The sequence below is a fragment of the Palaemon carinicauda genome, chromosome 44 (assembly GCF_036898095.1).
Source record: "Palaemon carinicauda isolate YSFRI2023 chromosome 44, ASM3689809v2, whole genome shotgun sequence".
Lineage (NCBI taxonomy): Eukaryota > Metazoa > Arthropoda > Malacostraca > Decapoda > Palaemonidae > Palaemon > Palaemon carinicauda.
The window spans coordinates 47,234,920-47,258,529 of NC_090768.1; the positions used below are offsets into that span (position 1 = coordinate 47,234,920).

Genomic DNA, 23,610 nt, shown 5'->3' on the forward strand with positions numbered 1-23,610 from the left:
TAAAAAACGACTACTGAAACCGATACTGTTATTTCTGTGGATCTAGGAAGTCTTTCGAACGGTACATAGTCATAGAGTGGATTAGATAATACTAAAATATATGGAATCTTAAGTTGAAGGTAACACCTAACCCTTTCAAATAATAATAATAATAATAATAATAATAATAATAATAATAATAATAATAATAATAATAATAATAATAATAATAATAATAATAACAATAATAATAATAATAATAATAATAATACTGTTTGATAAGTTTCTGCCTTCAACTTGCTAACTCTTATTACACTTCTTGATCTGCACTGGTCAATCAAGCAATCAATAATAATAATAGGGAAGTGGGAAATATGGGGAAAGGAAGAGTACCCCTGGATACAATCCAGTTTATAGCTCAAAGGCAGGTACTCGGGAAGGGAAAGATTAAGGAAATAGGGAGAAAGAGAAGTACAGGAGAAGAATAAAAGAGAGGGGCAGACCCTCTTGCGACATTAGGAAATTGGTATTATTATTTTTTTTCTTTACTAGAATAGCGAGCTATTTACATCGCATTTTCAAAGACAGTGACCATGCAAATAAATCCAAGAATACATAAGGAATCTAAGATTGCTACCATTATGTTGTACACCAGGCATTATAACTATAATAATCAAGAACACCGTTTGTCGGTAATCACTCAAAACAAGGAATTAAATTGATTATATAGCCCCAATTGCCTGAAATGTACACGAAAATCATGTGGTTTCCTCAAAGCTAAGGGAAACACTAAAGTAAATATGAGCAAATATGGACTCATTGTCCAATGCTCAGAAATATGAGAAATGATTTCTGAGAAGAAAAAGAAGTAGTCTCTGAAGAATTTGTGGTAGCTCAGATAAATTGGTGACCTGATGTGATAGCAAGTACAGAGTAGCAGGAGATAATGTGAGACTGGTTTTAAAGACGAATTATGTGGTGGTTAAGGAAAGGACTGGCTAGCAATGAATTTCTTTGTTGATGGAGGGAAGTTTTGGACCATACATGAAACATTTGGGTGCTAGAGCTTTTGGTAATAGAGAAGTTAAAAATAAAGCAACAATAAAAAATCATCTAATGTTCCTGGTTTCTCATCGCCTATACACAAAAATCAACAATAATATTATGGACACTTAAAATGGAGTAGGCCTACATACTTCTTTATTGCTATGTTAGCTTCCGTGTTGTTTATATTTTCATTTACATATGCAAACCTTAACTTTGTAATTTCTGTTTGTTTATTTTATTTTACAATGAAAAGTATAGCTAGCCAAACTTCTGCCGTGAATTAATCAAAAGGGTGTTCAGCACTAAACTTTCGAACGTAGTCTTATACAAATGGGAGTTTTGGAAATGGACACTGAATAACATCAAGAAGTAGGCCTATACGAACACCAAGAATAATAGTTCACTACACGAGGAATAGTGAGATTGAAGGTAAGGAATTGTAATAATAAAATTTGTGCTTGGTGGTCACAATAAGGCAAAAATTACCGCTTAAAGAATTGCATCCGATGAGAATAAAGACAATATATTTTTCATTTACTATTAAACTCATTCGCCAAACTTTTTAGCATATTTAAAGAATTAACGTAACACCAGACTCCAACGTCATCGGTCTATGGACTTTGGATAAGACATAGATATGAGGAACATGTCTTTATTCATAGACGTAAGTTTCGTAAACTACGATACAATTCTAAATTATCCTCATAATTTATTTTTAATTTAAAAATTGTATGAGCGATATTTTGATAAACATTCATATATTGCCGAACACTGCATTTTACTACCAGACTCTGGCCTTAGACTAAGACTTTGGAAGTTTTTTCGTCATGATAGCGAATTTCATGTTTAGCAAACCATATATCCGACAGAATACATAACAAAAATACCTTAATTCATTGCCGGTGTACCTTTGGCCCATCTTGTTTCTTATCTAAATGCAAGGGATGCTGCCACAGAAGACGTGTCAAAATCTACAAACAATTTGTGTAGAACTGCAGTATTGCCATTCGATAACACTTTGCATGGAAAAGGAAATCGGGCATAGTCTGGTAATATTACTACAAGTTTACAACTAGCAAACAACACAAATAATATGGATAAAGCATACCCCTGTTAACTACATGATAAATGGAGTTTTTTTGTTACTTATAGATATAATTCAATGTCAAGGTAAGCACGAGTGTAAAGAACAAGATTTTGTCTGTTGTACGATAACTCTTACCAGCATTCGAAAGTGAGTAGGAAGTAACCCTAAGTCAGTGCGTTACCTTTCGGATATATTTTATTCATGTATCGACCAACAGAACGATTTTCTATTTACAAATAAACATTTTACTATCTCTCTCTCTCTCTCTCTCTCTCTCTCTCTCTCTCTCTCTCTCTCTCTCTCTCTCTCTCTCTCTCATTTTTAGCAATGTTGCAAAACGTGAATATTCTTCTTTTATCGTATATCCTAGAGTCTTAGTCCATTTTCAATAGATCAAGCTCCTTACTATTCTATATATTAACAGCTAAACTTGTATTTAAAACACTGAATTACCACGAGTTTAAACTTGTGAACCAACCTAGCTATATCAATATATATACTGTATGTTATGTTACCTAAATATAACATGTGCCTAATCTAGGCTACTGATATAAAGAGATTATTTCTAATAAATCAAAATCCCAATAAAATAGAATGTGATGATACTTATTGATATCAATAATGATTTCACTCACACACACACACACATATTTATATATATATATATATATATATATATATATATATATATATATATATATATATATATATATATATATATATATATACCACGTAAAATAACATTTGCTCATGTAAGTAGTAATTGAAATGGCCCATATTCAGGCAATACCATTATAAAAAACAAACAGGGAAAATATAGCTTAACTTGTAATAATAATAATAATAATAATAATAATAATAATAATAATAATAATAATAATAATAATAATAATAATAATAATAATAATAATAATTGGGAGAAAACAACTTAAACAAGGTACAACAACTCTTGCGACAGACGACGATATCTCGACGGCACGAGTTGTCTGGCAGCTAGTGTAGACGTGTACTGGCAATACTGGTTTATGTGAGTTGGTCGTTTCACGATGGGTGGACAGAAGTTCGAGTATGATGAGTCTGGATCTACATTTTTCTACTTTCTCACCAGCTTCTTGGCCCTTGTCCTTGTACCATGCACCTACTACTTTTGGCCCGCCGCCGTAGCCGAAGGTAAGACTGTATAAAATGCTTATGGTTACGTGTACTAATGAAAATGTCCGAAGTCGAGTTTCCTAGAATGGTTCCTAGTGTATAATTTCTTAATATTACCTCAATCTGGCTTTCTGTGACAATGACGCACTACGAGATCTATGAAATATTAATTTAAACCAATTGATTGTATAAATAATCCGTAATTCCTCGCGGAATTGAACGCCAGAGCCTCAATTGAGGCCAGGTAACGGGACTTGCAGCCAGCTAGGCACCGCATACTCTGGCAGCTGTTGACATCGGCTTTGGGATCGTGACGTATTGCCTAAATTGCCTTTATGGCAGAACAGAAGTCTTGGTTGCCATTTTAGATATGCCACAGAATATATTTCTTCTTACAGACATCCCCAGTTATTCCCTCTCTTCTATCTGTGTCCTCTTAAGTTTCGTGAATCGCCTATCCGAATCTACCGTAGTCAACCATAGGATAGGCAAACACTTCTATGTTTTAGGCCTATTGATTGTTGTATTTTCGGTTTTAAATACTAGTGGCATGAAAAATAGTATTCGGGTTATATCTCATTATGGTCAGAGTCTGATGGCTAACTTTATTTGGATGTTTAAGTTCTCAGGTTAGGCCTATCATAGACAAAGTTTTGTTTCCCTGGTTTTAAGCCATTATTATTATTTATTATTACTACTACTACTATTATTACTACCATTATTATTGTTATAAGCCAAGATATAACCCTAGTTGGAAAAGTAAGATGCTAATGAGCCCAAGGGCTCCAACAGGAAAAAAAAGTTAGGAAATAAGAAGATAAACTACAAGAGAAGTAATAAACAATCAAAATAAAATAATTTAAGAACATTAATATTAAATTAGATCTTTCACATATAAATTATACAAACTTCAATAAAAAAGCCTTCCTAGACTATTATGTATGCGGGGCTTTGTCTAAGTCCAAATGATGAGGCTAACTGGTGACAGAATAACGTAAGGGTCATGTTGAGAATGTAAAGAATATAATTTTATGACCACTTGGTTGGTAATTCAACAGAACTCTTTAAGTTAAATATAAAACAGTTAACCTTTAATTTATCTATTGATATGAGTAAAGATGTAGGAAAACCCATAAAAATACCTTGTTAAGTATGTTAAACCCAAAACAATGGGAATTAACCATATACTCTTATCTAGGAATATACGAAGGTCGTAAATGATAAATTTATAAAAAGGTATTGTTCAGTTATAACAACAGTAATTCAAAAAAATATTTATAATTCATATCTTTAGTCAGAAAAGTTTCTGTGATGCATCCTTACTTAACCTAATCCAGGGTGTCGTGTTTTTAACCTGGCCTGGGCCTTAGACCTCAATGGAGGCCATTTTGGGCCAAACCTGGGAGCCTTTGTATATCAGCGGCCAGATCACTTCACGTGCATTAAAAATGGACAACTAATCTAAACTCCCCCCCCCCCCCCCAACCTAACCTACAAGCTGTTTCCTTACCTGACGGGAGGGCTAACGCCCCCCTGGTACCCCTCTTACGCAACTCCATTCTTAGTTGGCCATCTTCATATATACCCCCAAACCAGACTTAGCCTGCTGTAGATAAAATAGAATTATAGGGATGTGCGTGAACTTGGTTCAGGAATTGGGCAAATTAATTGCCAATGACAATGTTCTATACTGTGTAAGACTATTGCTTCACTAACAGTAATGGAAAGTTACGTCCTGAACTGTAAAAGATTTTTCGGGTAGTTTGTAGCGCTACGGCCAAGCGTCCTAATTTGCTTATTATCGCTCCGACTGTTATCTTGTATAGAATAAAAACGTTTGGAAATGGTCTACGGATCTTAAATATGTGCTTAAACGCACACTTTTATGTTTTTTGCCGAAAACCCTAAATTACCGTGGCTCGAGTTCTTACTCCGGCCACGAATCTTCTCGGTCCCGTAGTAGGTAAGGGGGGGGGGGGGTCCGGGGTGGCAAAGCCCCCCCTGGGTAAGTATACGGCTTTTAGCATAGGTTAGGTGGGTTTTTTAAGTTAGCTTCTCCCGCCAAAATCGTTTTTAGACTGACGGCCACAGTTCAGAATATTCCCGTTTTCTACGGGATCTGGCCGTCACCCTACAAAGGCTCCGATTTTTCAGTCGTGGGAACTATTTATTGACAATTGAGTGCAGTATTTTATTGCTTAAGTTTAAAGAAATATATGAAATAGAGTGGTAGGTTAAAATTTACCTTGTAAAGTGGTTGGAAGGAATGGGACAAGAGAGGAACAGGATGGTAATCAAGATACTCAGGCACTATAGGTAAATAAAGCACAGCGCGAAAGAAAGAAAATCCACCTTGTCATGAGAAGTGACGACTGTATATTATAATTGAACTTTTATTAAGTTTTATTTTATTGATATTGCATCCTTTGCAATATCTTTTTCTCCTTCATGCCCATTATCACAGTTCAAAAACCAGAATGTCAGTCAACGCGAGATTCCTGGTTTTGCTTACTTCCTGACTGCAAACTTAGAAAAAGTTACCAATGATCTGATTTGATTACTCTTGTGCTTTGCGACCACACATCAGTGGTAAAAGGGTGAAGAAAAGAGCAACAAAAAAACTTTTCTTTCAGACTAAGGGAGGTCATTGACTGTACCTTTTCACCATTGTCTCCTTCGTCATCAGCAAGAACTCAAGACAGTGGTGTAAGCACAATTTCAGCTTCCAATAAGAATCTCCTGTGACGCAGGTATTACAGGCAGAGGTGAGGAAACGTCAGACAATGTCTACTGCCCATGACCTGTGGGATGTGACCCACAGGTCTCTAGACATTGGTCTCACGACCTTTTGTAACTGCATAGCTGGTGGTATAGCTAGCTACCTTGGCTCCTCTCACATGAACATTAACATCAAACCAAGGGCAAGAGTTTTGTGTGATTCTGGGACGAAAATGCCTACCTGTTGAATAGGTTGACATAAGTCTTGTTTCATAGGATATATATAACTGCTGAGTTTTAACCTTCTTTCTGATTATTATCTTTTTTAGTATATCTCATATATAGTTTATTTGCTATTTCCTTTCCCCACTGGTGTGTTTTCCCTTGGAAGCCCTTGGACGTATAGCATCCTGTTTTTTCGGCTGGGTTGTAGCTTTGCCGTTAATGATAATAATAATTTAAGACCTAGGTTTAATTATGACTAATAATTTCTGTGTTCTATGAAACTTATTGGGAAGCATGGTCATTCCAGTGGTGGTGTAATGTCCGTAAGAATGTGATAGATTGACCATAAGGTTAGCTTTTCAAAATTACAGTAGACTTACTATAACAGAAAAAAATCACTATGATCGTTGAATTGAAGTACAATACAATACAGTGTTTTGCAGGATGGAATTCTGTTTTAGCTTTGACCGCAGGTAATGTTTCATTACGAGCCAGTCAATGGTCAAACTTTTATTGGACCATTGAGATAGTCTAATATACTGTACATTGGTTTGAGCCCGGTATTATATAACTGTGTAAAGTGATAACACTGATGCTAAACCAGTACTGCGGTGGGATTTCATGATTAGATAAGCATATACAGTAGATCTAGATAAATTGCATGAAAAAGATTAATTGAATTGTAAATTGCATCACAAAGATTAATTGAATTGGAGCAGCTAAATATCTATAATTTTCTTGTTTATATATTTTTAGATTATGCTACCAGTTATTGTCTTTGTGGATAGATTAGTATAGTTTATCCCTTTTATGGTCCGTCATGAACAGATCTTATAATCTTTACATCAAGCAGATTTAGCAGAGAGGATAGAGGTATCATGTTCAAAATTAAAACATTTTAGAACAAGAAAAGTTCTTTTGAGAGTGCAGACCTCTGCCACGGCAAATTATTTCTCAAAACCAGGTTGCCATTCTCAGAATCAGTTTAGACCGTGACAACCTTGTACAAACTTGAAGTTAAGGTTAGGGTTAATTTTGTTGACCTTTTGCTTGACCTTGGCCTTGACTTGTGACCTACAACCTTCAATTGTGGATCACTTCCACATCTCAACGTAACAATTAATCCCTGAAAGTTTCACTTCTGTATGAGTAAAATTTGTGGCCAGGAAGTTATTCACAAACAAACAGACAAACCTACAAACGGGCGAAAAAATAACCTCCTCCCAACTTTATTGGCGAAGGTAACATTTCTTATTGCGCCCAAGATGAATGGAAAAGCAGTTTAAGATACTGTGTGCACTAACTCAAACTTGATAAAAAAGCCTTAGTTGAAAGTTAGAACTGTCAAGGGACTCCTTCATTACACAATGCGATGGTAAGTCTGTTCCTGGGTTTCCTACTGAGGAAGGAACCTGAAGATTGCCCACAAAAAAAAAAAAAAAAAAGATATACTGTAACCCTTAAATGGCAGAAGGAGCGTTGTTCTTCTGGTCCTTCGGTTTAAACAAGGATGAAGAAAGAGGAGGATTAAGTGCTTATGGGGGTTCTTTCTCAAGGTTAGTTAAGCAGGAATGGATCACAAGGATAGCAAGCGTTAATGTCTTTGCTGAACTTCCATGGTTGCCTTTTAAGAACCAATATTCCAAGAAATAAGAGTCGAGATGCTTGATAATGGAATCGCAGGGAGAGCAATTATAAATTCCAATGCCTTAAAAAGCCTACAGGTCAAACACCCAGTGTAAATCTGTGGCTGACTACCATAATTAACTCTTTGAGTGCCTTTGTACATATTATACCTTTGATTATTACCAGTTTTTTTTCCATAAATTTATACTTGTATAATTTACAAAATACATAAAATTATGTGTCAATTGAAAGGAAATGTATGCAGCTATACAGTATGATAAGACAATTTATAAAATCTTATCTCAGATTTTGTGATAAAATGTGCAAAATGTTCCCAAATAGAGCCTGGGGCTTGAGTGTCAAATTTTTTGGTGAGGTTGAATGTCAAATAATTTTGTGAGGAGTTGTCTCTCAAAGGGTTTAGTAGAATAGGTAGAGAATGGGTAAGACCACAAGTTTCAAAAGCTAAAATTCACATTCTAGAAGAGAGAGTAAAACCTGACAGAGTCATGTGTTAGGGAAGGAGTACCTACAGTAAATGTTTAGTTTTTAGTGTCAGTGAAATGTTGCTTTTGTTAGGTAATCACTAAATAAGTGTGTGTATGTGAAAAATTCATTGTAAAAGGGGGGATGTCTTTTTTTTTTATTTGAAACCACAAGTTATTTGATTTATAACTCCTCTTTAAATTTTTTATTTTCATAACTTCACTTGTACTGAGCATTTTTGTGGTATTCAGGGATAAGGAATAGTTGTACCTGAGACATTATTGAGGATAAAAACACATTACAGTTTCTTACATCTATATTAATTTTATTTTTCCTGTAATTTCTTTGAGCCACAGTACTTTATGTTGTGAAAGTTGCACAGCACTATGTTGTAAATAATTTTACTACTGCATGGATGGTGAAGTACTGTACAGTATATGTATTTATCAATTTCTGGTGTAACATACTATGAAAAAAAGGAACTTTTAATGATGAAAATTTTGTTTTGATACAGAGGAGCAAGAAAAAGAACAGTGTGAGGTAGTCCTACGGAAATATTCAAAACTTAAGAAACCGGAAAAATGGAAAGGATTGCAGAAAGTAACGCAGTAAGTTTCAATTTTATTTCTCTTTTACCGTTATATATAGTTACCAATTTATCAATTTGCTTTGTTCAGTAGTTAACATGCTTTTATACCACTTCTTTATACATTTTTAATTACTAAGAATTAGCCCACTGTTTATCTGCTTGTATTTTCTTCCACAGACGTATGATTATTGTCGCAGGATGGATACTCATGGCTTACCTTGTGTATAAAATACAACAGTTTGACTATGAATATGCAAATTTTGACCCTTATGATATACTTGGTGTTGGTGTGGTAAGTATGGTTTTTACTTTTCAAACTATAGTATACTCTTCATCCAGTTGACTAATTCTTTTAAAGTATGTAGTAGATCTTTTTCTCTGAAAATTTAAGAAGTTACATTTTATGTTGGAAGGCAAGGCCAAATTTTAAAGTACAATATCTTTCATGAGTAAATCCCATATATGTGTGGCTTTCATTGTACATGCAAAACATGGTTTTTCAATATTAATCTTACCCGATAATCATGTAGCTGTCAACTCCGTTGCCCGACAGAATTCTACGGAAGGGATACGCCAGCGATCGCTATACAAGAGGGGGGTGTACTCACCAGCGCCACCTGTGGCCAGGTACTGCAGTACTTCTTGTTGACACCACCTCCAATTTTTCCTCTGTCGTGCCTCCGGCTAGACCTACATGGATACGCTGTTGATTCTGGAGTTTTTGCTCACGATTTGGTGATGTATTTGCTCTAGAGTTTAGCTTTCGCTATTCAGGAAGTTTTATCATTAGCTTAGCTAGCTTTTGGAATTAATTTGATTAATTATGGTGACGAAGAGAGTATGAACTCTCTTTCACTTTTAAATGGCTGACCCTTCCCTTAGACGGAAGTGTTGGTGTCTAAGAGAGTATAGACTCTCTTTCTTAATTTTGCTTAAGAAAAGTTATAGATTTATTTTATATCTCTCCGCCTTTTATAGGCCTCTTCGATTAACTTCCTTTTATTATAAACTTATTAAAATTAATTCTTATATTTGTTTATATTCGACCTTTCCTAATAGTAGGCGGTCTTTTCTTGGTACCGAAGTTAATTAACATTGAGCCCGTCATTTCGGTTTTACCTGTTAACATATTATGCTATTTTAATGTTTTTGAAAGAATTTCTTTGATAGTCTCGTACTGTTTTCAAAGTTGAACTAACGTTTTGTTTTGTCTCTGCAGTTGTTGACGTTCAGAACGTTCAACTTGCGCTCTATCGTTACGATAGAGAGAGAATTTTCACGGTGTCACGTTGCAGTAAGAGTAAACCGTTTCTAGCGTTTTGTTCATTCTTTCTTAGCTTAATGGTTTTAATTCTAATAAAAGAACTTTTTATTTGGGAAATCTTTCAGTTTTTTTTTCCTTTAACAATAATATGTTTTAACGATATATATGATTGGGCTCTTCTCTCAGGTTCTAAGTCAAGAGAGAGAGAGAGATAGAGACGGAGGGAGAGAGAGGAGGATAAACGTTTCGTTCAAGCGAGTAACGTTGTTATCGTTTTTGCTCTTCTCCCTAGTCTCTTTAGGGGAAGAAGGTAAACGTTTCTAGAGTTTTATTCTTGTTCTCAAGCTTTATGCGGTGAGAGATTTTAAACGTAGTTTATTTGATCTAGTGTTTAGTCTCTTTCCAGCCACTGAATTATTTATCTTTCATTAGATTTTTCTGTTACATTGTAATTCTGTTTTCGCAATTACTAACTTTTAAGGAAGGATAGAATTGCGTGTTTCAGGTACAAACCACTTAAAGTTTCGAGTTCAGTGAAATAAGTGCAAACAGAAAATCAAAAGTGATAAGTGATAAGCGCAAAGTGTTACAGTGTTGCGTTCGAGGGTTCGTCTGTTCGTGCCAGTTGTTCGCCTAGTCTGGGACCTCTTACAAGCTCCCAAGCCCAGGGGAGAAGTAATGTCGAAGGACTTATGGGTTCAGCAGGCCTTGATCGACGAACAGACGTTTTCCCTCCGTGGTTTCGGGTGTATCTACACACGTTGCCGACGTGATCACCCCACCCACACAAAGACGAGAGAGCCCTTTTATTCCTCGTCTGCGGAAGAGGTTTCTCGCAGAAACCATGGACCAAATCTTGCAGCTTTTAAGTGCAAGTCGGTCCCTTCCGCACAAGTCCAACTCCTAGGTGTAGCCATTAGCCCTGGGTCAGTTCGGACTTGCTGCAGTACGACAACTGCACACCTCCCAGAGAGGCAAGGTGGTATCGCAACAGGCAGTAGCTCCGTCTGTTGCCGCACCAGCTGTTTTAGACCCTCAGTCTCAACGGACAGTAGCTCCGTTTGTTGTTGTCTTTCTTAAACTCTAGTGGTCTATACTGCAGACAATGCAGTCTCAGCTTGCGGTGTTGATGCAGGAGTTTCAGGCAGAGAAGGTTAATACACCTCCTCCTGCGAACGCTCCTCCTCCTCTGCGCAGTACAATCTGCCAGACGTATGAGGTTGAGGTTCCTCTAGCTACCTCCATGCGTGAGCTGCCGCGTTGGGAGTTGCCAGATACCAGCGCTGTGCAGCAACCTCCACTTTCCTTGAGGCAGGAGCCTCTTACCACGCAGCAACCTCCTCAACAATGGGGGCAGGAGCCTTATGCCTTACAACCTCCTCTACCCTTGAGGCAGGAGTTTCTTGCATTACAACTACCCTCGAGGCAGCAACCTCTTGAGGTACGACAACCTCTTCCATCCTTGAGGCAGCCACCTCAACTCTCGCAACAACCACCTCCACTTTCCTCGAGGCGAGAACCTCAACTCTCGAGGCAAGCACCTCAAGAACCTCAACTCGTGAGTCAAGAGCCTCTCTCTGCGCAGCCACCTCAACCCTTGAGGCAAGCGCAACTCTTGAGGCAGGAACCTCATGCTATGAGTCAGCCACCTCAACGCATGCATCTGCCACTTTCTCCTCAGCTTGAGCCTCTTCCCATTCAACTTGAACCGCAGTCTATGCAGCATGAGCCTCTCTCTGCGCAGCTACCCCCTCAACCCTTGAGGCAGACGCAACTCTTGAGGCAGGAACCTCACAGGATCAAACCATGAGGCAGGAGCCTCATGCTATGCGGCATCCTCCTCAACCCATGAGGCAGGAGCCTCATGCTATGCGACATCCTATGGGCTCTCGTGGCATGGTTGGTTTCGACCTGGCCTTTCATTAGAAGGGGCTAGTGTTCGATCCCAAGTATGAGGTAGAAATTTATTTCTATTTGAACACGATGTTGTGTTGATATTTATCCATATTGACTCATTAGAGGTAATTTGAATGAATTACTACCAATTGTGTCACGTGGTGGCTCGGGGAAATCTGGTAAAACTCTCTGGTAAAGAGACTGATGTCTCACCAGGTAAATCCTCGGACAGCTAGATTAGTGTCAGGTTCAGATTTCTTTTAAGCAGCATGAGCCTCATCCCATGCAGCATGAGCCTCATCCCATGCAGCATAAGCCACACGCCATGCAACATGCTCTGCTTACCTTACAGCATGCTCTACATACAGCATGCTCTGCATACAGCATGCTCTGCATGCCTTGCCGCATGCTTCTCAGTCACACATCTTTGGTTGTTGCCAACTCACTAGACTGTCAAGCAGTTTCATAACGTTGCCTTCTGGTCTGCTGCTTTTGCACCAGTGAAACCCTCACTGAGAGAACTTGGCTTTTCTCGGATATGGTCCCTGTAGATGAGAAAGTGCTATTCTTCCTCCTTCTGATATTCCCTTGAGGACTCTGTCATTTGGAGAGGAGCCTTTAGCTGCGTAGCCTCCTATGGACTTTTATTTAAGCATAACATGCTTCCAGGGAAGGTAATGGTTCCACTTCAGTCGCTAACCCCGTCTGTTACCACACCTGCTCCCATAGACCTTGAGCTGTGTTGCAAGACATGCAGTCCAAGCTTAGTCCTTGTTAGAGGATTTTTTGTTTACGGAGTCAGTGTGTCACTGGGAAGACGTTCAACAACCAGCAGAAGTGACTTGTTGTGACGCAGTGCGGCAACCTCAGCAACCCGATAAGGAGTTGTCTGTACGACCCAGACAGTCTAGACAGCTTCGGGTTGTCACTGTACTTCCTCGCTTCCCCATGGTTGACAGTTCACAGACTGTGCAGCAGTACCATGATCTTGTGTCCGGCTCCGTCAGACGACTGGCTTTTAAGAGCTCCCACAAGTCGTCGCTGTCTGGAGATTCTCAGATGGACTATGGATCTGACCAAGGAACTGGGCCTCCTGGTCAATTTTGAGGAGTCCCAGCTCGTCCCATCCCAGACCATTGTCTACCTGGGTATGGATCTTCAGAGTCGAGCTTTTCGGGCTTTTCCGTCGGCCCCAAGGATCTTCCAAGCCCTAGAATGCATCCAGAGCATGCTGAGAAGGAACCGATGCTCAGTCAGGTAGTGGATGAGTCTAACAGGGACACTTTCATCGCTGGCCCTGTTCATCGTGTTAGGGAGACTCCTCCTCCGCCCCCTTCAGTATCATCTAGCTGCTCACTGGATAAAGGACATGACGCTAGAGACGGTCACAGTTCCTGTTTCCGAAGAGAGGAGGTCTACTCTCGCGTGGTGTAAGAACAGCTTTCTTCTCAAGGAAGTCTACCTTTGGCTGTTCAGAAACCCGACCGCCGTCTCCTCTCGGACGCATCAGACACGGGCTGGGGTGCGACTTTGGACGGACAGGAATGCTCGGGAACATGGAATCAGGAGCAAAGGACACTTCACATCAATTGCAAGGAGTTGTTGGCGGTTCATCTGGCCTTGATAAACTTCAAGTCCCTCCAGCTTAACAAGGTGGTGGAGGTGGACTCTGACAACACCACAGCCTTGGCTTACATCTCCAAGCGGGGAGGGACTCATTCGTGGAAGTTGTTCTAGATCGCAAGGGACCTCCTCATCTGGTCAAAAGATCGAAAGCTCACGCTGGTAACGAGGTTCATTCAGGGCGATATGAATGTCATGGCAGATCGCCTCAGCCGGAAGGGTCAGGTCATCCCCACAGAGTGGACCCTTCACAAGAATGTTTGCAGCAGACTTTGGGCCCTGTGGGGTCAGCTAACCATAGATCTGTTCGCTACCTCGATAACCTAGAGACTCCCGTTGTATTGTTCTCCGATTCCAGACCCAGCAGCAGTTCACGTGGATGCTTTTCTGCTGGATTGGTCCCATCTCGACCTGTATGCATTCCCGCCGTTCAAGATTGTCAACAGGGTACTTCAGAAGTTCTCCTCTCGCAAAGGGACACGGCTGACGTTGGTTGGCTCCGCTCTGGCCCGCGAGAGAATGGTTCATAGAGGTACTGCAATGGCTGGTCGACATTCCCAGGACTCTTCCTCTAGGAGTGAACCTTCTACGTCAACCTCACGTAAAGAAGGTACACCCAAACCTCCACGCTCTTCGTCTGACTGCCTTCAGACTTTCGAAAGACTCTCAAGAGCTAGGGGCTTTTCGAAGGAGGCAGCCAGAGTGATTGCCAGAGCAAGGAGAACATCCACTCTCAGAGTCTATCAGTCTCAAGGGGAAGTCTTCCGAAGCTGGTACAAGGCCAATGCAGTTTCCTCAACCAGTACCACTGTAACCCAGATTGCTGACTTCCTGTTACATCTAAGGAACGTAAGATCCCTTTCAGCTCCTACGATCAAGGGTTACAGAAGTATGTTGGCAGCGGTTTTCCGCCACAGAGGCTTGGATCTTTCCACCAACAAAGATCTACAGGACCTCCCTAGGTCTTTTGAGACCTCAAAGGAACGTCGGTTGTCCACTCCAGGCTGGAATCTAGACGTGGTCCTAAGGTTCCTTATGTCATCAAGATTTGAACCTCTCCAATCAGCCTCTTTTTAGGACCTCACATTAAAAACTCTTTTCCTCGTGTGCTTGACAACAGCTAAAAGAGTAAGTGAGATCCACGCCTTCAGCAGGATCATAGTTTTCACATCTGAAACGGCTACATGTTCCTTGCAACTCGGTTTTTGCTAAACGAGCTTCCTTCACGTCCTTGGCCTAAGTCGTTCGAGATCCCAAGCCTGTCCAACTTGGTGGGGAATGAACTGGAGAGAGTACTTTGCCCAGTTAGAGCTCTTAGGTACTATCTAAAAAGGTCTTAACCTTTACGAGGACAATCAGAAGCCTTATGGTGTGCTATCAAGAAGCCTTCTTTTCCAAGGTCTAAGAACTCAGTTTCTTACTATTCAGGCTTCTGATTAGGGAAGCACATTCTCATCTGAAGGAAGAAGACCTTGCTTTGCTGAAGGTAAGGACACATGAAGTGAGAGCTGTGGCTACTTCAGTGGCCTTCAAACAGAACCGTTCTCTGCAGAGTGTTATGGATGCAACCTATTGGAGAAGCAAGTCAGTGTTCGCATCATTCTATCTCAAAGATGTCCAGTCTCTTTACGAGTACTGCTACACCCTGGGACCATTCGTAGCAACGAATGCAGTAGTAGGCGGGGGCTCAGCCACTACATTCCCATAATCACATAACCTTTTAACCTTTCTCTTGAATACTTTTTATGGGTTGTACGGTCGGCTAAGAAGCCTTCCACATCCTTGTTGATTTGGCGGGTGGTCAATTCTTTCTTGAGAAGCGCCGAGGTTAAAGGTTGTGATGAGGTCCTTTAGTATGGGTTGCAGCCCTGTATACTTCAGCACCTTAGAGTTGTTCAGCCTCCTAAGAGGAACGCTGCGCTCAGTAAGGAAGACGAACTTATTAAAGGCAGAGTAATGGTTCAAGTCGACTTCCTTACCAGGTACTTATAATTTCATTGTTATTTTGAATAACTGATAATATGAAATACGGGATACTTAGCTTCTTGATATACATGTACACTGGTTTTCACCCACCTCCCTGGGTGTGAATCAGCTACATGATTATCGGGTAAGATTAATATTGAAAAATGTTATTTTCATTAGTAAAATAAATTTTTGAATATACTTACCCGATAATCATGATTTAATTGACCCACCCTTCCTCCCCATAGAGAACCAGTGGACCGAGGAAAAATTGAGGTGGTGTCAACAAGAAGTACTGCAGTACCTGGCCACAGGTGGCGCTGGTGAGTACACCCCCCTCTTGTATAGCGATCGCTGGCGTATCCCTTCCGTAGAATTCTGTCGGGCAACGGAGTTGACAGCTACATGATTATCGGGTAAGTATATTCAAAAATTTATTTTACTAATGAAAATAACATAATTGTACCCTAAAATATAGTTGCTACATTTTTATGAACTACATACCCAGTGTTGTATACTGTACTGTTGACCTTAACGATCCTTATCCCATGTTAGATATTACAGTGGTATAATACTTAAATAATTTATACTGATTTAATTTTTAAATCTCACAGTGGAATGGCACCAGTAATACTAATGAATTATGCTGAAGGGGATTATATATTTAATTAATCTTGCCCCTTCTAAAAACAAACTACTTATTTCATATAGCATGATTTAATTTTATTTTGTAGAAGTGTTATCATAGAACTGATTTTATCTGTTTTTAAATGCCTGAGTTTATTTTTTGAGAATTCATCAATGACTTGTATTTCATTATTGATGCTCAATAGCTTTTAAGAAAAACTAACTTCCGATGTATTTCACAGGGTTCATCAGTTGCAGAAATTAAGAAAGCATACAGGAAACAGTCTCTTATATACCATCCGGATAAGCCTACTGGTGATGAACGGAAATTCATGAAACTCAATAAAGGTAAAATTTTTATTATAGTCTAGTTTACAAGGTCCATTCTAAAAATATAATTGTCTATAGATGGTGTGATAGTTGCTTTAGTTAGATTTTGAAATTTCAGTTTGAAAATTTATTATGCGTCGCCTCTAGAAAAAGTAAAATATTTATACTGCTGAGGTCTTGTGTCTCTCACTTCTTAACCCCCCCGGTGCTCGAACGGCTGCACTTTCTTTGGCATCCTCTAGAGCTGAGTACTCTGGAGAAAAATTAAGATGATGACTAATCTTCTCTCAAGTTGAGCTTCATTTGAAGTGGTTTTATTATTTCCCCCAGAGAAGGTGATATTCACCGCCCTTCTCCACGAAGTGAGCCTACTTCTGTAGTAGCGAATGAAGTTTTAAGGGACCTTGACCTAAGGCTCTTGTGGCCTTCCTTAGATCTTGATAGTGTTCCGTCTGCAAAGACCTGCTGATACTCTTAGTTTTAGAGAACTACCACTTTTGTCCAACCTGATTTACCAGCTCCACCTGCAGAGGTGCCACAATTCTGTGATGTCCCTGTCACTTCACAGCTGGAGACCATCCAGTATCTCCTTCATGTGAAAGGCTTCTCGGGCCATAGTACAGGTCTGGATATCTGTGTAGATCCTCTGCTGACATCTAAGCAAAGTGGGCCATCATCTGTGATTAATGTCTTAGAAGAGGTACACCTCTGGTAACCATTTTCTTGTCTATCTTTGCTGAGAGAAACTGCTCTGACTGTGGTGAGAGGCTATCACTCGACCTTGAAACAGGTCTTTAGACTGAAGGATATAGACCTTTCCCCTTTGTGAGAGCTGTCACTAATAATGAGGAGTTTCAAGCAGTCTTGTCCTCCAAGGGAACTCAAGCCAATTGAATGGGATGTCATCTTATTTCTGAGGCCCTCAAGAGGGCCTTGCAAGAATTTTTGAGGTACACGTCGGATAAAGATCTAATACTTAAGAACCTTTGAGGCCTGCATCAGATGAAGTTCTGATACTGAAGACGGTCTTTCTCCTTGCCCTTTCCTGGAAAAATGAGTAGGCGAACTTAATGCAATTTCTTATGTCAGCAGTCATACTAAGGGCTGGAAGAATGTTTTGTTCTCTTTCATTCGTGAGTTAGTTTGAAAAGCCTCAGAACCCTGCCATTCATGACCCCAGGTTTGAGTCCTCAATCTCCTCCCTAAAGGATGTGACGAATGCTTCAGATTATCAGATCATTTGCTTCTCTCCTGTGAGGGCTCTATCTGAAGCAAACTCAGCCCTTCAAACCATAGCACCAAAAGCTTATCCTGAGCATAGACAGATCCAAGATCTCCAGGAACACCAGAGCCTTCTGGCTCTGAGGACCCATCATGAGAGCTTATCCCCTGACTCCTGAGGATCCATTGGCACCCGCTCAAGCTTGTTCTCATAAAGTTAAAAGGATTAGGTCAACGCCAGCCTTCAGGAAGAACTGTTATTGGTGCATGTTATGAAGACTGAGTCTGGAAACTTCAGACAACCTTCACTGCCCAGTATTAGTGGTACTATAGTATATCCACAAGTCCTTGCTGGGACTAGTGTAGCTGCACTGCTGGTTGTGTAGTAAACCCAGCTCCTTCACAGGACAAGAAATATCTTGTTTAACTTAAGTCTAGGCTGAGAGGTAAGAATGTCTAGCATTTTTTCCTCTTTTCTTTCCCCTCTCTTGGGGTGCAATGAATGTGCCGTTATTTGCTAGATCAGACGTTGATGTAGGTAAGCTACTGTACCGAGCAACTTTTCCCTAGTGGTAGGATGGACACAACGTATACAGCCCATTTTATTAAATTGACCATACATTTCAGACATCATATCCTCTTTTGGATGTAGTTTCCAATGTGACTGATAACTATAATTATAATCCGTCTCTTGTCAACAGAAATGCAGCCTATCACCTGAAAAACATTTCTCGGGTTGTTAGATGGATAGAAAGTAGACATTCCTGCACCTCTGTAGGTCCAAGTGTTTTAACATCCTTTTCTTTTGAACCAGCCAACTTGGTTTTAGGAACCCTCCCTCTTCAGAATAAGTCAACTATTACAATATGAGGTTTGTGTTCATGTAGGAACAAATCGCAAAATTTTAAATTACTGTCAGAAACCTCATTTTTCGCGAGGGTTAGGTAACGGAGAGGTGCAAATTCGTGAAGGCCTGATTGATGCCCTGGGGTGGGATAACTCCTAATCTAGCAAGTCACTGCCCCTTGCCTTCGAGCGGGTGCCCGAACGGCTGATTAACACACTAAGAACTGCCTAATATTTTGTTTTTTGTTTCTACCACAGTTTATAATCAAATTACAGTGTACAGTACATGTTCACACATGTACTCTATGTACTGTACATGGTAAGGCTACAGTACTGTATTGTAGTACAGTAAACTATAGTTTTACTGAGTAGTCAATATATCCTTACTGTACTGTACAACAAAACACACTTGTTCCTATCTAGTAATACTGTAATATAACACTCACAGATACTGTAGTGTATATAAACTTCTATATTTGTACAGTAATAGCATTACAGTATAGCTTAACTGTACTGTTAAGTGTTTGGTGTTCTCGTTAAGTCATTTTGATATTTGACAACCCACCGCACACGTAGCCTACATACATTTAAAGTAAATAAATACAATACATGGTTAATAAAAAAATCCTGTGGCTACTCGGTATGCTTGTGAAGGGAGGGGCATGTCCCGCCACCTTGTGGTAACTACCAACACTTCATTATTAATTTTAACAGCCAAGTTCCAGCAATGCTGAAATCATACTCCTATTTTAGGATTAGGACAAATACAGATTACTCTTCATTAAGATTTGGTGGTTTTTCTAATTAAGTGTAAAAAGATAGACAAGTTTAATTGCAAATACTGTATTTAATGAACCAAGTGTGCCTTGAAAGTTTTCAACTTTCTTCCATTTATAAAAATATGTCCATTGAGTATTATTTAGTACAGTATTTATTTTGAATATTTTGAATTTTTTTCAAGTGATAACATATAAGCTTATAAGATACATGGGAGCAGACATCAGTATTTTATTTTTTGTACATATGCTTATGTTATTTAGTATAATATATGACTTGTAAATAGGTATTTACTTGATAAGATATTATAAATTGTTTTCCAGCCTACCTTGCTCTGACGGACGATGATGCAAGACGTAACTATGAGAGATACGGTCACCCTGATGGACCAGGCGCAACACACTTTGGCATTGCGCTGCCTTCTTGGATTATTGAAAAGGAGAACTCATTGTGGGTGTTGGGTCTTTATGGTCTGGTGTTTATGATTGCTTTACCAACAGTCGTAGCCATCTGGTGGTATCGATCTTCCAAATTTTCTAACGACCAGGTAAACTTTCCATGATTTTCTATCTTTATTATTCTATTTATATGAGTTTAGTGTCGTGTAATTATTTTAGTTGGAAGTTCAATAAATAACCTGAAAAGATCATTAAAGGTTTGGGAAAAATATATTTACTGTATAAACTTTTAAGGGTTTCTGTATGTTTATTGGTCTAGAAGTTTTGGATTTTGAAAAGGTTACATGTTAAGCAAAATGTCTCCTAAATTTTAATGACTATACTAAATTTTGGAATCATCTTTCTAATCAGATAGTCAAATCTTTGGCATGTCAGAATTTCAGACTTAAGCAAATTCTCTTTTTATTGAGCATTGAAATAAGTAATTTTTATAGTTGATCTGTTACTTATTTTACTCTTTGTATCGATTTATTTTATTTTATAATTATTAATTTCTTTTCCCCATTGAGCTGCTTTCCTTATTGGGTCCTTGGGCTCGTGGCATTTTGCTTATCCTGCTGATGTTACAGCTTAGCTTATAATAATGAGAATGATTATATCAAAATATTAATTCTAGATTAATACTGGTTTATGGAAAATATCGTGAACATTTTGAATTCCTTTTGAAGTGCTGTAATGTATCATATTTTGCCTTATGCTTAAATTTATAATGTTCCACTCAGGGTCTTACCACTCAGTTTGCATAATGTATTGGTAATTAGTACCAAGGCTCTGTAATGTGTCTATGGCCCCAACTGTACTGCTTTCTTATACTTTTCATTTACGTCCCCTTTTACTCTTGTCACTGAGCAATCCAACATATCTTCAACTATACTTTGCACTAATTTTCATCTCATTAATGATAAAATCCTTTTGGGGAACCTGAGTCTTGAAGTGTAATAGAGTAAAGTGGTCTTATTAAACTAGTTTATAATAAAAACTATTTACACAATAAAAAAAACTATGGTAAACAACAATTAGTAGTATGAGTTACTGTTACAGGAAAGTGGATGTTTTGGTGGAATAGTTTTGGGTATGTGAATGTAGCATTTTGCATTGCTAGGTGATTAGATTAATGATTAGAAAGAATTTATCTTGTTAATGCTGTTATTTGCAAATTTTTCCACTGCGGTATCATACTGTTAGTTACTGACTTGAAATAATTTACCATTTGTTTCAAATTGGTTTCCCTCTTTTTAGGTACTCCTGGACACTACTCAGTTATACTACTATTTTGTACATAAGACTCCTCATATGGTTTTTAAACGGGCACTGATGGTGCTAGCAGCGTCATTGGAATTTGAAAAGGGCCATAACCCTGAGATTATTGTAAGTATATTTTGAAAATGTTGTTCATGTACTTTTTCATTTTATTTTCCTTTATTTACATTTACATAAAGAAAAAAGATTTGTCAGTATATCATATGTAATATTAGTATTTGTTCCAATGCATATACAGTACAAAACATTTTCCTTTAGAATAAGGAATGTCTTCAATGGAGCTGGAACAGTTGTTGAAATCATTAACAAGGTAGTTAACAAGCATTGAGTGTGGGCAAGTGACTTCTGCCATACTTTATTTTTGTTTCAGCTGCAAAAAATACATACATACTGTTGCATTCTCTCCTAGGCTATTTGGAAGGCGAAGTGTTTTGTGGCATCATTCTTTGTGCTCCTCAATGAGTTCGCCATTCTCTTTTGCTTTTGGGTATACGCCTCTAACTTGGTTTTGGGGAGCATGCTTCAGGATCAAGAACAAGATCTACATCATGGAGTTTCTTACATGTTCTGGAATATCTTCCTTGCAGACTACCGACTTTTAGTGGCCAACGGAATGCATGGCCTTTGTTAGATCTTGCAGATAGGCCCTAGGTGTCTTTTTGAGGGAGCGGATATCTAAGGCTTGTACCCTCCAGTGTCCCTAGGGCCAGTGATCTCATTAGCAGCACCAATGATTCACTCGTGATCATAGTACCAGGAGTGTTAGTGACCCCATTGGTGAGACCCATAGTTCCCTCTAAGCTAAGAAAGCAGTCAGAAGACTTCCGGCCGTGTTGAAGAAGTGCTGAAGGTTGTAAGAAGGCTCTCTGGTTGGCAAACCTGTCTGTGTCGCCATGGTGCCCGTCCCATGAGTAGTTTCAGTTTTTGTCACCACAGCTCCTCTGCCTGTCTTCCTGGAGTCTGTGTCTGCCACACGCATTATTACTGACTACGTCTATGTTACCAGTGCCAGTAAGAGTGCTTGTCGACCGTCTACCCTGTGACAGTGACACCAGTGTTGTGGTTTCTGTCGAAGCAACTGGTATGGTTTCCCCTTGTGGGTAGTTTTGCCATTAGTGGTCTCTTATGTAACTTCTCCGCTTTCAGAAGCTATGGGGTATGTTGGTAAGATGTTGAAACAAGCTCACTCCTCTGCTTCCAGCTTTTCTTCCCCTTCCAGGTCTTCTTCCCCTTCCAGCTCTTCCTCTTCTCTCCCTTCTGATTCTGATTTTAACCCTTCTTCCAAGAAGTCGAGAAAGTCGAAGACCAGTCTTAGTTGCAAGAATAGCACTCTTGATATGATGCCATATCTATTTCAGGGAGGTGGGATGGACTACTCACGATGATGGGTTACGACTACAGGCCCGCAATGCCAGGCACGTGGTCACTGGACGGACCACCTAGTAGTCAAGCTGACCAAAGATGCACAGACCCATGCTGGCTATGAAGATTTCATTGATTATGACCTTGTGATCCTGGCTCAGTGTTACCAAGGCAGGATAAACCAGGTAGCCAGGCTAGTCATAGACACACAGGGGCTCTCCTTTGTTCAGGTTTTGAGAAGCATGAGCACCCTCCTTCACCCTTTTTATGTCAATGGGGGGAGTGCTGCTCCCTTCTCTGTTTTGGATCCTTAGGTTTCTTTGAGAAAATGGCATCTCTTGAGGAAGTCTTTGATGTGGTAGTCAAGGTTTGATGGCCGAGGTAACATGGCCCTGTACTCGTGGCACAGGGCTGTGGCTTACTCTCCACTACGATCAGCAGAGGGAAGTGTACGTGGTACCTCTTCTGTCTCTAGTTTGATTAATGCTTGAGATTTTACTGACCCTAATGACAACCAGCCTGATCCTTTATATGCCCCTAATTATGTTAATGTTTACCCTGCCCTACATCCAGAGATTCCACAGCTCACTGACATAACTATCTTCAAGGATGGAAGGCGATATCTGGAAGTTCTCTGCAGTGGTCTATCAACCCAAGTGGGCTATTTCCTGTGATTGGTGCTGTAGAAGGGATAGTTCTCGGGTCGAATCCTCTTGGTAGCTGATCGCATATTTTCTTGTCTACCTTCACAGGTGAAGCTCCTTTCAGTTGCAGCTGTGAAAAGCTATCACTCAACCTTTATTCAGGTCTTCCGACTGAGGGTTTGGACCTTCCCTTATCATGGGAATTGTCCATGCTCATGTAGAGTTTTGAGCAGTCTTGTCCGCCAATTGAACTCGGACCACCTGTGTGGGATGTAACCAGAATCTTTAGGTCCCTAGAATGGTACCATGTAAGCTACTAAGACAAGTATTGGGTAAGGACCTCACTCCAAAGACCATTTTCCTCTTGGCATTTGCCTCGGTAAAGAGAGTTGACAAACTAAGCGGTATCTCCATTATTGCATCTCATC

General features: G+C 39.5%; 1 protein-coding gene across 2 annotated transcripts in view; it reads left to right on the forward strand.

Annotated features, from left to right (window-relative positions):
- Window positions 1-3,109: 3,109 nt before the first annotated feature.
- The window catches only part of Sec63 (translocation protein Sec63), a 50,936-nt gene continuing 30,435 nt past the window's right edge, over window positions 3,110-23,610 (forward strand). For both annotated transcript variants that reach the window (XM_068367041.1, XM_068367042.1), the window contains exons 1-6: window positions 3,110-3,283; window positions 8,835-8,928; window positions 9,087-9,201; window positions 16,527-16,632; window positions 19,782-20,005; window positions 21,156-21,284. In XM_068367041.1, coding sequence (XP_068223142.1) covers window positions 3,160-3,283; window positions 8,835-8,928; window positions 9,087-9,201; window positions 16,527-16,632; window positions 19,782-20,005; window positions 21,156-21,284 — 792 coding nt within the window. In that variant the 5' untranslated portion in view covers window positions 3,110-3,159. The remainder of the gene's footprint in view (window positions 3,284-8,834; window positions 8,929-9,086; window positions 9,202-16,526; window positions 16,633-19,781; window positions 20,006-21,155; window positions 21,285-23,610) is intronic.